This window comes from Dromiciops gliroides, chromosome 3 (genome assembly GCF_019393635.1).
Source record: "Dromiciops gliroides isolate mDroGli1 chromosome 3, mDroGli1.pri, whole genome shotgun sequence".
NCBI lineage: Eukaryota > Metazoa > Chordata > Mammalia > Microbiotheria > Microbiotheriidae > Dromiciops > Dromiciops gliroides.
In genome coordinates this window covers 353026800-353041490 of record NC_057863.1, presented here as the reverse complement: position 1 = coordinate 353041490, position 14691 = coordinate 353026800, and the positions used below count along the sequence as shown (strand labels likewise).

The 14691-nt window shown below is 38.3% G+C and overlaps 1 protein-coding gene across 1 annotated transcript in view; it reads left to right on the top strand.

Annotated features, from left to right (window-relative positions):
- The window catches only part of CRTAM (cytotoxic and regulatory T cell molecule), a 38685-nt gene that overhangs the window by 10725 nt on the left and 13269 nt on the right, over positions 1–14691 (top strand). Inside the window, exons 2-5 of the mRNA XM_043993531.1 lie at positions 3080–3226; positions 6034–6186; positions 8090–8230; positions 11506–11667. Of these exons, the coding sequence (XP_043849466.1) occupies positions 3080–3226; positions 6034–6186; positions 8090–8230; positions 11506–11667 (603 nt within the window). The remainder of the gene's footprint in view (positions 1–3079; positions 3227–6033; positions 6187–8089; positions 8231–11505; positions 11668–14691) is intronic.

The following is a 14691-nucleotide window of genomic DNA, read 5'->3' as shown; positions in this document are numbered from 1 at the left end:
TAGGTGACATTTAGAGCACAGTTATAAGAGTTAGTTTCAGGGTTCCTTTTGTTCAAATACTAGAGGTAATAAATTAGAAGTGGTACCGTACATCAGAATTAAGCATTTGCAAAGTACTTTCATATCACATCAGCTTTACCATTTGCAAAGTTTTTTCACATACAATATCTAATTTGATCCTTAAAACAATCCTGTGAGGTAGGTGAGAGAAACTATCTAAACTCCATTTTACAGATGAGGAAAGAAGCCTAGGAGATTGAATGACTTGGGCCCAGCTTAACTTCCAGCTTTCATTCTGTGACATGATTTTCTCCTCAAGTGTCTAGCACCCAGTTTTCTTAGAATTACTGCCCTTGGAATAAGATAAATCATTTGTTGTAGACATCTGTAAGATTCTCTCAGACCCCACATATATACCAAAAAGAAATGGATTAAAAAAAGAAATTCTCTTAACTGCTGATTTTGTAACGCTGGCACATTCATTGATATTTATAATTCCTCAAAAGTAGGTTTCTGGAGACAAGAGAGCTAATCAATGAGGCTGAACAATATTTTCACAAGGCATCCAAATACCAGGAGATTATAAATTCTGACTAGCGAGTATTCTAAATTTTACAGCTTTATCACAAACTTTTCCAAAAATGGATAAGAGGGGAGTTTATCTATCCCTTCATGTTTTCCAGCAATGCATATCAAGCACCAGGAAAAAGTAGGGCTTTGGGGACTTTGAGAATTAATTCAGTGCATTTCTAGGTCACTGAATTGATTTAAATAAAGCCCACAGCACTGATAATCCAGAGTTACTGTAGTCTGCTCTTCAAATACAACAAACTTTTATTAAGTTTCAACTGTACACTATGGGCTATATACTGTGTTAGACTGGGAGAGATTCAAGATTTAGGTAAACCTACCTTCATGTGGCATACACAAAAGAATTTGCTGCCTGGGGGATCTAAAAATAGAAAAAAATATATCCATGAGCTAAAAATCACAATTAGCCAGTTCAGTATGATTGGGGAGACAAAAGCTAAAATGAAAAGGTCTCTGACCTCCAGGAGCTCCCATTCTATTGAGAAATGTGTGTGTGTGTGTGTGTATGTGTGTGTGTGTGTGTTTGCGGGGCAATGAGGGGAAGTAACTCACCCAGGGTCACACAGCTAGTAAGTGTCTGAGGCTGAATTTGAACTCAGGTCCTCCTGAATCCAGAGCCAGTGCTTTACCCACTGTGCCACCTAGCTGCCCCCTCTATGGGGAAATATGAAGGTGCACAGATAAATGCATGTAATATGATCTAAGGAGAGAGCACCAACAACCAGAGTCAAAGAAAGCTCCACTGAGGAAGTGGTACCTTGGGCTGAGCATTAGGAAAAAGGAGGATTCTGAGTGCTAGATATGCAAAGAGAGGATATCATGCTCTACACTTTCCTGTGGTTGATAATGACAATAACTCATATTTCCATGACCCTTGAAGGTTTATGAAGTCTTTTCTATACTACAGTCTTGTGAGGTAAGGGGTGTGTTACTGACCTTATTATAGATGGAGATCCTGAGGTTCAGAGAGATTGAATGACCTGCCCATGGTCACATTATTAACGGGAGTGAGACTCTAGACTTGAATCCTGGTCTTTTGATTCCCTTTCTGGTGTTTATTCCCCTCCTCCCACGCTGCTTCTCGACTTATGTATTTCCTTCTTCTGGAATAACCTTCTCATCTTATTGAAATTCTATTCCTTTCTTAAGGGCCAGTTGGAAACACATCTCTTCCATGAAGTTTTCCCTAATAACCCCCTCCTCCAAACTTCTATAGCACTATACTGTGACACTTATCATGATCTGCCCTGTATCCTAGTTATTTTTGCACAGCTCACATCTCCCCAACTGAATATTAAACTCATAGTAGGTAGGAATAAAATATTCTAGTGCCTTTTTGTCTCCTAAGGTACCTAGTATAGTGCTAGATACATAGCATGCATGTAATTAATACTCAACAAATGTTCATTTGAATGAATAATTATAGAATTATTATTATCATTAATAATAATAATAACAGCCAGGTCGCCCAGTGAAAAGACTTAGAATCAGGAAGATCTGAGGTAAAATTTGACTTCAGACCCTTAGTAGCCATGTGACCCTGGGCAAGTCTCTAACTTCTGCCTGCCTCAGGTTCCTCAACTGTCAAATGAGAATAATAAATATGTATAAATAGTATGTACCTCCCAGACTTTTGAGGATCAAAGGATCAAATTAGATAATATTTTTAAAGTCCTTTGTAAGACTTAAAGTGCTATATAAATGTTAGCTACTATTATTATTGTCATTATTAATGTTGAACCAGCCAGCTATAGGGATCCCTTCCTCCCCAATATTTTCCTTTGAATTTATCACATTCTAAGTTGTATTCTAGCAATTTAATCACAGGTCTTATCCCCATACTATATTTTAAGATCCTCGAGGGTAGTTTTCTTTTTCATCTTTGTGTCCACCAGTCCCTAGCCTACCAACCTGAACTTAGTTCATAGTTCATGTATCATAATATCTATGATACATCATACATAAATACTTGTTAAATGATGAACTCTATTGCTAAAGGTTAAGCCCATATACAAGATCTTCCTCAGTAAAAAAAAAAAAAAGCAAAACAGCAGCAACAACAAACAAACGACTAAAGGGACCATAGATTTAGAGCTGAAAATGGATCATAATGGTCCTAGGATCAAAAAGTAGTAAGTTTCAATCTCAAAAGGATCCTAGAGGTCTTTGAGTCCAAACTCCTCTTATTACAGATAAGGAAACTGAAGCCCAGAGAGGTCAAATGAGTTGCCCATCATCACACAGCTGGTAAATAACTGAGGCAGGATTCAAATCCAGGGCTTCCTGACTTCAAATCCTTTGCTCTTTTGCATTGTACAACTCTGATATCTGATTTCCAAATAATATTTGGAATAGCCCTGGAAAAAGCAAACCGATCTTCCTAAACATTGTTATTGTTGTTGTTGTTATTGTCATCACCACCATCACCACCATCGCCACCATCATCATACTTATCCTCACCATAATCATTGTCGTTATTATTTTGCAGAGGCATCTTTGACTAATCACACAGAAACTCTCATCGTGGAGGAGGGCCAGATGCTCATTCTAAAATGTGTCATTTCTCAAGCTAAGGAGTCATCCCTTCAGTGGTTATCCCCCTCTGGGTTTACCATTTTTTTTGACAAATATCCTGGTAAGTGTGCAAGAAGAAAAAAACAATTAGAAATTTTGACTTAAAGGATTTTCCACTAGTGAAGAATAAGCCAATGGGTAAAGAAGTACTGAGTGAGTCATTGAAAGGGTGGGCTTTTATACCCTATCTATTTTAACATCTGAATCATCCCCTCTGTGGCTCTTTGTATACTAACCTTTCTAACAGGAAGTCTGAAATGGAAACCCCACCAAAATGATTTGTGAAGGGGGCCCAACTTAAAAAGTACATTTTTACCACCAGCAGCTTTCGCTTTCTGACCTGCAACTTGAAATGTTTGTCGGAATTTTGAATAACAACCAAAAGATTTACTTTGGGTATAGGTGTATTGGCAAATGTTTAATGAGCAGCTCTGGGTGGGGGGAGGGAGGGATTCATGGATCCACAACACACTTTTATGTTGAATCTGCACTGTTAACATTTTGTCCATCACTTTCTTAAGTCTAGACAATCAATAAAACAGTACATCAATCCCCAGATTCTATGAGATGGTGGGGAGGAGGATTTGCATACAAGGCATGTTGAATTGGCCAGTGCTACTTATTTCTTGTGTTATCTTGGACAAGCACTTCTGGGTCTGACTTCTTATAACTATAAAATGAGGGGGCTGGACAAGATGATCTCTAAGGTTTTTTCAAATCTATGAGGCTCTAAGGGCACTGAGCTATTTAGAAACACTCAGGTCCTAATGTGGAATGAAACTGCTATATAAGAATTTCACAGCTCTGGGGGGGCAGCTAGGTGGTGCAGTGGATAGGGCACTGGTCCTGGATTCAGGAGGACCTGAGTTCAAATCCAGCCTCAGACACTTGACACTTACTAGTTGTGTGACCCTGGGCAAGTCACTTAACCCCAACTGCCTCACAAAAATAAATAAATAAATAAACAAACAAACAAACAAATACATACATACAATATTAAGAATTTCACAGCGTCCTGTGTTCCTCTGGCATTTCTAGAGTTACACCAGACACTTTACTTTGCAATCTTTAGGCTTACTACCTGTGTGACCTTGGGCAAAATCATACAGCTTTCATGGAGCTCAGTTTCCACATGTGTAAGATGAAGGGGTTGGAATGAATGGCTTCCCTGCTTTGTTTGAATGTGTAATTCTGAGATGCTGATGCCTAAGGACCCTCTTGGGTTGAATCATCTGTGGGGTGAGAAAGGAAGAGAACTCATTGAATGCCTTCTAGGATTCTTGCATTACCTGCCAATTACTGGGGGCCAGACACCGACAGCATAAAGATCAATTAAAACCATTTTGGATTGGCTTACTGTGATTACCCAGACAAAAACATTAGAGGAAAGAGGAATGGGACATGGACTCCTTCCCTTCATTTTTTTTGTTTGCCTTATCTTAACAGAATTTTTCTCAACTGGTTCTGTCTGTACCGCATTAGAATCTAACAAGTTAGCAAAGCTATGATTTGAGCCTATGGCCTCTTTCTTTAAGTCAATTAGTCAATAATCATTTACTAAATGCATTCTATGTGCCAGGCACTATGCTAAGCACCAGAAATATAAGCAAAAAGAAAGACAATCCCTGCCCTCTAGGAATTTATGGGCTTTTTTGTTTGTTTTGGTTTTGTTTTTTTGTGGGGCAATGAGGGTTAAGTGACTTGCCCAGGGTCACACAGCTAATAAGTGTCAAGTGTCTGAGGCTGAATTTGAACTCAGGTCCTCCTGAATCCAGGGCTAGTGCTTTATCCACTGTGCCACCTAGATGCCCCCTTTTTCTTTATTTTTGAATAGCACTACCTACTAACTGCTTGGCCCACACCAAGGCATATATCACTAAGGAAGAATGAAGGAGTTAACATCCCTAGCCAGGAGGAATTACTTAATATAGAGGTTCTATGAGGAACTAACCAGACAAATGAGAAGACCGGGGGCGGGGGGGGGGGGGAGCAGTTGAGGGGGATTAATTCCTAGGATGAAATCCAAAATTCTTGCCATTACACCATAGCTACCTTCGAATATCCACAATCTTCTCTTCATTCTATTTTATAATAATAACAATTGAAAAACACATCAAAACACTTCAGAAGCTCCTTCCTCTTCCATGTTCCTCAAAATGACCCAATTCTCTCATTTCAATTCACCTCTGAGACAAACTATAACTCTCTGTCCTGAGATTGTGGTGCCACTCAAGCATGCATTTTGGCTCAAACATTTGCTTTTGGTTTCAACTGTCAGAGGGGTTGTCTCCTTGCTCTTTGCTGAATGTTGAAGTACTATGTCTAAATCCTTTGGAAACTGTTCATTGTAGATGACAAAACAATAGCACATGGATAAGACAATGGAGCCTAGGGTAGCTTTTCTTTCCGCTGGCCATCTTGATTGCAATGATATGGCTTAAACCGAATCAGATTCAAAGAGATAAATCATAGGAGAAAAATATTATAATATAGTTCAGCTGCAATTAATCAGCCACAAATTTATAACCTTCTCTAACCCATGATCAAAATAGAATCATTATGCCAGTTTTCTTACCAATCTATCAACAGAATAAATTTAGATCTCAGCTTAACATAAAAATATCCATCGCTTCTTAAATAGCAATCCAGAAACAACTTTATTCTGTAGTATGGAACCCAGCTGTTAACATTAGCATTTAAAAACAGCTAAATCAAAGAAATGACATTTGGTCCTGTAAATTGTGTGTGTGTGAAACCCCCACCAAAAAAACCCCAAACCCTCTTCTTGGATTTAATCATTCACTAAGCTAATTTATGGTCATCCGAGTGTCAATTTTTTCCTGTACAATTGTTCTTTTCTTTCCTTAGCTTTAAAAAATAGAAAATATAGACTCCAAAATCATACCAATGATCAGCTCACCATCAGTATACTGAATGTAACTCTTGAGGATGAAGGCGTGTATAAATGCTTACATTATAGCAAACCAGTGAGAACCACGGAAGTGAATGTAGTTGTATTAGGTATGTATTATAATGGCAAATAAACTACCTGGCTTCCTTCAAGTCTGCTCAAATCTCATCTTCTACAGGATACCTTTCCTGGTTTTCCCAGCTCCTTTCTGAAATTACCTTCCATCTATTCTGTATGTATCTAATTATTTTCAGTTTGTTTCTCATGAGAATACGAAACCCTTGAGGGAAATAACTACTTTTGTATTTTTTTTTATCCACAGCACTTAGCATGGTGCCTAGCATGTAATAAGTACTTAATAAAAGTCTGTTAACCAATTGACATGTTCCACAGATATAAATTATTGTTTGAATCTGAGCTACAAAGGTCCTGTTTACAACCAAGAAATATTTTCTGTTTAACTCATCTTCTTATAATCACCATCATCTATAGCAAGGGTCAGCAATCTATAGTATATGTACTAAAGGTAGTAAGGAAATAATTATGTGTTCATTTGTTTGTTCAACAAATGCTTATGCAATACACTATACTAGGTAGGTCTTATGAAGAATTCAAAGAAGAATAAGGCATGGTCGCTGTACTCAAAGGTGTTTAATGTGGGAGATAAGATTTTTACAGACATATTTTGTGCTGTCTTGAATTATAGTTAAATATGATATAGACAGTATTAACGAAGCAGTATAAATGTTCACAGGAGAGACATACTGCTTCTAGCTGGTGTGACTGCTAAGGATTTCATGGAAGTACCATTTCAACTGGGCCTAGAAGGATGGGTAGGTTTTGGTGGGAAAGAAAAATTCAGGCTAGAGGAAGTGAGAATAGTCCAGTTGGCTGATAATACTTCAGGTGTGACCCCTTCCCATGTTAAAAAATTACCTTTTAAAAGTGGAAAAGAGGGGGCAGCTAGGTGGCACAGTGGATAAAGCACTGGCCCTGGATTCAGGAGGACCTGAGCTCAAATCCTGTCTCAGACATTTGACACTAGCTGTGTGACCCTGTGCAAGTCACTTAACCCCTATTGCCCTGCAAAAAAAAAAAAAAAGTGGAAAAGGACCTAGAGGAAATAAATGAAGACTTTATACTGTCACCTCTGAAAGGTTGACCTGTAGGTCTATAAAAGTCTGTAAAAAAAATTCAATTAAGTCCAACTGGTTAGTGATAAAGTTATATAATTAGCAATTACATTGCTACCCAAAGAAAGATCCAAGAGTTGCCATGGAGAAGAGGAGAAAAATGGTTCTTGGGGGTTCTTAAGAATACAAAGAGTGAGATAGAATGCAATAAAAGGACCAAGATGTAACCGTATGGTGTTTGTGAAAAAGACCCAAACCGATAGTATTTTTATGGCAGGAGGAATGGGAAGAATAGTTTACATTTAAATATTAAAAATAATCATTGAATTATAAGTTGTTTTATATGGAAAGAACCTTAAAATCATCTATTCTAACCCCTTCGTTTTACAGATGAAGAAACTGAGGCTCAGTGACTTTCTAGGGTCATACAGATAGCTGGTGATGGAGCTGTGGTCAATGAAATTTAGTCATATGCCAATTAGTCAAAAACTGACCAGCTACTATAAAACAAGAAATAGACCAAGAAATAAAGATTGCCTGGCACATTAAAAAGTCCAACACTTTTGGGAGCACTGAGTAAGCTCCTGAATTAGAATATACCCTCTAAGGGGTGCAGTGGTTAGAGCACGAGCTCTGGACTCAGGAGGACCAGAGTCAAATCTGACCCTGGACACTTACCAGCTGTGTGACCCTGGACAAGCCACTTAACCTCAATGACCTCATATACACACACACATTATTTCTATATCTAATCTACACATGTACATATATATGTGTGTGTGTGCATGTATATATACACACATCCTCCAAGACTGGCTTGATTCAGAAATCATAATGTTTTCTTCCCCTCCCCCTGTTTTCTTCAATAATTTTTATCTAGCAACTCCTTCCAAGCCAACACTGGAAGCATCAATCATCAGAACTCCCAATGGGAAAGAGGTGTCACTAAGATGTTTCACAAAAGGAAGCAAGCCCCCTCCACAGATAACCTGGCTTTTGAGCAATGGCATTGAACTTTATGGTGAGTGTGAAAAATACTTCCCAATTACAAGCTTTCCTTGCTCCACAAATTTCCATTAATTCAAACAGCAAAGTATTTGGAAATGTTTTAGCATCCTCTAGTGGCAGAGAACAGATGGAACTATATCATAATTTGCCAATATGTCAGATTCATTCATTGAATCAGATAGAAGAAATACTAGATATTACCTAGTCCAACACTTACATTTGGCATAAGTAAACTGAATTTCAGAGAGATGATTAAGGTCACATAAATGACAAGGATCAAAGCCATAATTAAAATCCAGGTACTCTAATTCCAAATCTAGTGCTCTTTCTAACCAGCCAATATTATGCCTTAATCTTTTAAGAATTATTTGCAGGGGGGCAGCTAGGTGGCGCAGTGGATAGAGCACTGGCCCTGGAGTCAGGAGTACCTGAGTTCAAATCTGACCTCAGACACTTAACACTTACTAGCTGTGTGACCCTGGGCAAGTCACTTAACCCCAATTGCCTCACTTAAAAAAAAAAAGGATTATTTGCAGATTGTGGGAATAGTTATCATTAAAACAAGCTAACAACATAAAATGCACTGTCTGATATAGTTAGGTAACATTCTACCCATTATCCCAAAATAAAAGGAGTTAAACAGCTAACCCTTGACATAATCCCTAGACATTTTCAGAGATAATAAAAATAAATTTGATTTAGTGTTTGCAAATAGAGTATATATTATTTTAGTTTTTAGTTTAGTTTTTTTTTCTTGCAGGGCAATGGGGGTTAAGTGACTTGCCCAGGGTCACACAGCTAGTAAGTGTCAAGTGTCTGAGGCCACATTTGAACTCAGGTCCCCCTGAATCCAGGGCTGGTGCTTTATCCACTGCGCCACCTAGCCGCCCCCATTTTAGTTTAATATAATGTGGAGAGCAATATCACCAAAAGGTATATAAAAATTCTATTTAAAAAGTAACTTTATTATGATAGTCATTGAATTATAGAATCTTTAGTTGAAAGGAAACTAATCTATTCTTTAATGCAACCTCCAACCCAATGAAGAATTACCCTCTCCAATATTCTTGTGTATAATCTTACAACCTCTTCCTGAGCATGTGAAATGATAGAGAACTTACTATTTCATAAGGTAGACTGTTCTGAAGTTCCATGGTATATTTATCTGAAGAATGAGGATTAAAAAAAAAAAAAGACCATTAGATCTCACAATTAAGAGATCCCTGGTAACTTTGGAAAGAATATTTTCAGTTGAATGATGAGGTTGGCAGGTAACTTATTCCCCCTTTTGATAATTCCAAATGTAAGCTTTTCTAGACATCATAACTATATTTGTCTCTTTGCCCATTTCTTCTAGTTCTGTCCTCTAGAGCCAAGCTGAAAAAGTCTAATCCTTCTTCCATATTACAGAGTTCTAACTTACTTGAAGACAACTTTCATTTCTTCCCAAAACCTTCTCTTCTACAAGAAAATCAATCCTAATTCCTTCAAACCCAGATCTTCCTTTGTCACAAACATGAGACCATTCACAATTCTGATTGCCTCCTCTGGATGCTATCCAGCTTGTCGATGTATTCTCTAAAATGTGGTTCCCAGAAATAAACTAACGTGCCAGATGTGGTCTGACCAAGTCAGAATAAAGAGCAACTTGCACTTCCTTATTACTAGAACCTCAATGCAGGCTAAGATTATATTATGCTTTGGTGGAGGCAGGGGGGTTGTCATAACATACTGTTGACCCAAATTGAGCTTGTATTCCACTAAAACCCTGAGTTATTTTTTCAAATGAAATGCCCTCTAGCCATGCCTTCCCTATCCTGTGCTCATGAGCATGGGAAATCAGTATCAAACCCAAGTGTAAAACTCCATATCTGTCCCTATTAAATTTTATCTTATTAATTTCATCTGTTTTCTACCCTATCAAGATCATTTGGGGGGGATGCTGATCTATCAACCAGTACATTATGTATGTTTCCTAGCCTTGTATCATCTGAAAATCATATAAAAAGACTCCTTCTGGGGGCAGCTAGGTGGTGCAGTGGATAAAGCACCGGTCCTGGATTCAGGAGGACCTGAGTTCAAATCCGATTTCAGACACATGACACTTACTAGCTGTGTGGCCCTGGGCAAGTCACTTAACTTTCATTGCCCTGCAAAACAAAACAAAACAAAAGGACTCCTTCCTCAGCTCTGCCTACTATCCCAACTAAAATCTCATCTTTTACTGGAAGCCTTCCCCAATCCCTCGTAATTCTAGTGGTCTCATTTCTTATTTATACTGTATATAACTTACTTTATAGGTATATTTGTTTCCCCATTAGATTGTAAATTCCTTGAAGGCAGGAAATGTCTTTTGCTTCTTTAAAATATCACCAGTGCTTAGCAGTGTCTGACACATAACAGGCTTGATAAATATTGATTTATTGATTGATTGATAAGTACGCCATCTATTTTTTATCCAAATCTTGGATTAAAAATGTTAAGTGGCATAAGCCAAAACAAAGACTAAGGCACTCTACTGGACATCTCTCTCTCTTTTTTTTGCAGGAAAATGGGGGTTAAGTAACTTGCCCAGTGTCACACAGCTAGTGTTAAGTGTCTGAGGTCACATTTGAACTCATGTCCTCCTGAATCCAAGGCTGGTGCTTTATCCACTACACCACCCAACTGCCCCTTGGATATTTCTTTCCAAGTCTTTGCTCATTTTGCCTTGTGAGAAAGAAAATGTCAAAAAAAAAAAAGGCAATTTCAAGAATTTGTTTCTCAGAATTTGATATGTAAAAATAGCAAGGGGATAGCTAAAATAAATTGCAATGCTTAATGAGAATTTGTAGATTATGATCAGGGAATCCATACATCTCAACTATTATTGTATGCAAATAGTCAGGTAATAAACTTTTACTCTATTTTGCCTCTGTAGATGCAATCTATATTAACTTCTATCTTAATAATTCACAATAATAACTAACTTTGATAAATAATGCTACAAACCCATCATGGATAGAGCATGAGCTTTAACTTGGTCCTCCAGTGCTGAGAGATCTATAGTGATCTACCCATGCTCTCTCATGTGGTCCTTATGACCAATGACACGAACTTGCGAAATGTCTGGCTGAGTGTAATTGTGCAGTCTGGAACTGCAGAACAGAACGTTCTTAGCTGACTGGTCTCAGTGAGAACTTAACCCATAAGTCTGGTTTCATAAATTAGTTGCTCTAATCAAATTTATCCCCCCTCTCCCCCCCAAAAAAAGTCACTACTTCAATTTCTTTGCAAATTGTTACACAGGTGAAACTCAAAATACATTTGAACATGATGGAAAGAAGTGTAATACAACAAGTACACTTATAGTTCATGCCTATGGGGAAAATGCAACAGCTAACTGCCTTGTCCGCCATGAAAGCCTACGAGGGGAAAAACTGGTCGTGGCATTTCGGTTTGAAGATTTGGGTAAGAACAGTTCATTAACATTATGTGTATGCATTCTAACAAATGAAATGGTATGACAAAATTCTCCAGAGTTAAGATTATTTTCAGGACACTCTTCCACACTCCCAAACTCTCTGATGATGGAGAAATTCTCTAATTAGGTCTTAAAGATGCAACTATTTGATGGGAAAGGGATGGAACAGAAAGGAAAGAAGGGAAGGGAAGGGAAGGGAAGGGAAGGGAAGGGAAGGGAAGGGAAGGGAAGGGAAGGGAAGGGAAGGGAAGGGAAGGGAAGGGAAGGGAAGGGAAGGGAAGGGAAGGGAAGGGAAGGGAAGGGAAGAAGAGGGAGAAAAGCTATCAGCAGGTTAACAACTAGCACAAAACTGCATACAAATAAATTCTGGCAATGCATTTTATTATGATTTTACATAAATTGACTTTAGTTTTATTATCATTAAGCATGTAGAAGCATCTAAATCAGAAAAGCTATTTATTTGTGCTTAGCCAGAAATAATATGGTGATTTTAGCATTTTGCCCTTACTATCACTTTTATGATGTGGTTGCTATTTAGATTTGTGTGTATGTACAGTTATCCCTTCCATATCACAGGGGTTAGGGGCATGGTGTCCCTGGGATCTGGAAAATCCATGTATAATTTTATGGTCCTCCCTTCATATCAGAAAATAAGTCTGAATTTTTTCTTTTTCTTTTATGGAGTGTTTACAATACCTTGTAATTTCTTTTGCCAACCCAGGATGTATCAAAAACCAGATGGGGAAAGTTGCAATGTGGAAGGGATAACTGTACCGTGTATGTGTATAGAAGGAAATGTTTCTTAATATTTGGAACTTTTGAGTTTAAACATGTACACAGCCAAACAATATTTAATAAATTAGATGAGGAATTTTAAAATGTGTAGGATAGCCTAGGAATCTCTTTAACATCAGTTTCTCTTTGAAAGCCAATTTATTGTCAAAGGAAAAAACTCCATAGAATTTTTTTCTATAGGTATAGCTCAGATTTACATAGCACTTTACCAAGCTATTTCCTCACAATAATTCTGTGAGGTAAGTGGAACAACTATTATTATTTCTGTTATGCAAATGAGGAAACTGAGGCCCAGAAAGGCTAGATGATGAAGCTAATTAGTATCAGGGCTTAGATTGGAAGCCAAGTTTTTTGAGGCTAACACTAACCAAGTCTCCTGTGAACCACGTGTTCCCTAAAGTTCTATCCTGGACTTCTTTTCTTCCACTCTACTATCTTGATTATTGATCTTATCAGCTCCAGTGAGTTCAGTTATAATCTCCATGCAGATGATTCCTAGCTCCAGTCCCTTGAGCTCTAGTCTCACATTATCATCTATCTTTTGGATATCTCAAACTCACATGTCTAAAATAGAACTCATTACCTTTCCCTCCAAACAGTTCTCCCTCCATCTCCCCCAACCCCTCACATCTTTGGAACTTCCTTATTATTCAGTCACCCCATTCTCATAGTCACATAGACTTACAACTTGATATCATTTGCTCCATTTGGCCTCATATCTTAGATTAGAGCAAAGACCCGGGTTCAAGGATTTACAAAAATTGGTACTCAGGAAGCTAGTGCAAGTATAAGCTTTAACACCATGGAGCACAGCAAGCAGGCAAAGATATGCACACACACACAAACACTTTATGGCAACATAGAGATTTGGCCTCACAGAGCCAGGGTTACTCATGTGAGGGAGGGGTGTACAGTGGCAAAATCTTAGTGGGAGTACACACTCAGAGTGTGGTCTGAGCAGGAAAGTTCTATACCTTAAAAATGGGCTTGGTTGAGAACAAGTAATTGATGCCAAATGTGGGAGGGGGCATTCTTAATAAGAGCCAGATGTGGTGGGTACTGGGAAGAATTCTCTGAACCTCTTACTGACACCAGACTTGGAGAGGGGAGTTTCCCACCCGGGACCAGAAATTGGATAAGGGTCTAAATCTATAACTGGGAATCCCAGAATTGGGTATCGGCATATAGCTACTGCAGTTGACCAGAGAGCTTCGTCCAGTCGGGAACCATTATCATTTACATGTGTGACATAGGGTCAAAACGAATGGGGACAGTGGAAAAGTACAGATTGTCTGTCATAGCTTATATGTTTATGGTATTTATGACAATTAGCCCAGTTGATTCTACATTTGAGTCCTATCACTTATTTATATTACATCAAACAACATCATTCAAAAATCATAATTATCACATCATCCTTGGCTCCCAATTCTCACTCACCTCACATATTCAATCTGTTATCAAGTTTTGTCATTTCTACCATCAAAATATTTTTCAGGAAAGTCCTTTTAACCTCACTCATACCCAACATTCTGATGAAGGTCCTCATCACCTCATGCATAAATGATTATAATAGCCTTTTGGTTGGTGTTCTTGCTCAAATCTCTACCTATTCTAATCCATCTTCTACTCAGTTGCCAAAAGGATTTTTCTGAAGTATAAGTCCCACTGTGTCACTCCCTTATTCAATAAACTCTAGTAGCTCCCTCTTACCCTCAGGATCACATTTAAAATCTACTGTTTCGGGGCAGCTAGGTGGCACAGTGGATAAAGCACCAGCCCTGGATTCAGGAGGACCTGAGTTCAAATCTGGCCTCAGACACTTGACACTTGCTGGCTGTGTGACCCTGGGCAAGTCACTTAACCCTCATTGCCCCCACTAAATAAGTAAATAAAGTTAACATTTTAAAAAAAATCTTCTGTTTCACTTTTAAAGCCCTTTACTATCTGGCCAGTCTTCTTACATTTTACTCTCTTCTACATACCATCTTTCTGTTCTGTGTACCCAAAGCTTCATCTCCAACTCTGTGCCTTTTCACTGGTTATCCCCCATTCTTAGAAGGCTCTTCCTCCTCAATTCCACCTCTTGGCTTCTCAGGTTTCCTTCAAGACTCAGTTCAAACTCTACCTTCTGCAGGCAACCTACTCCCTTAGCAACTGACTTCCCTCTGAAATTACTTTCATTTTTTTTGCATATATCCCGTATATACAATTTT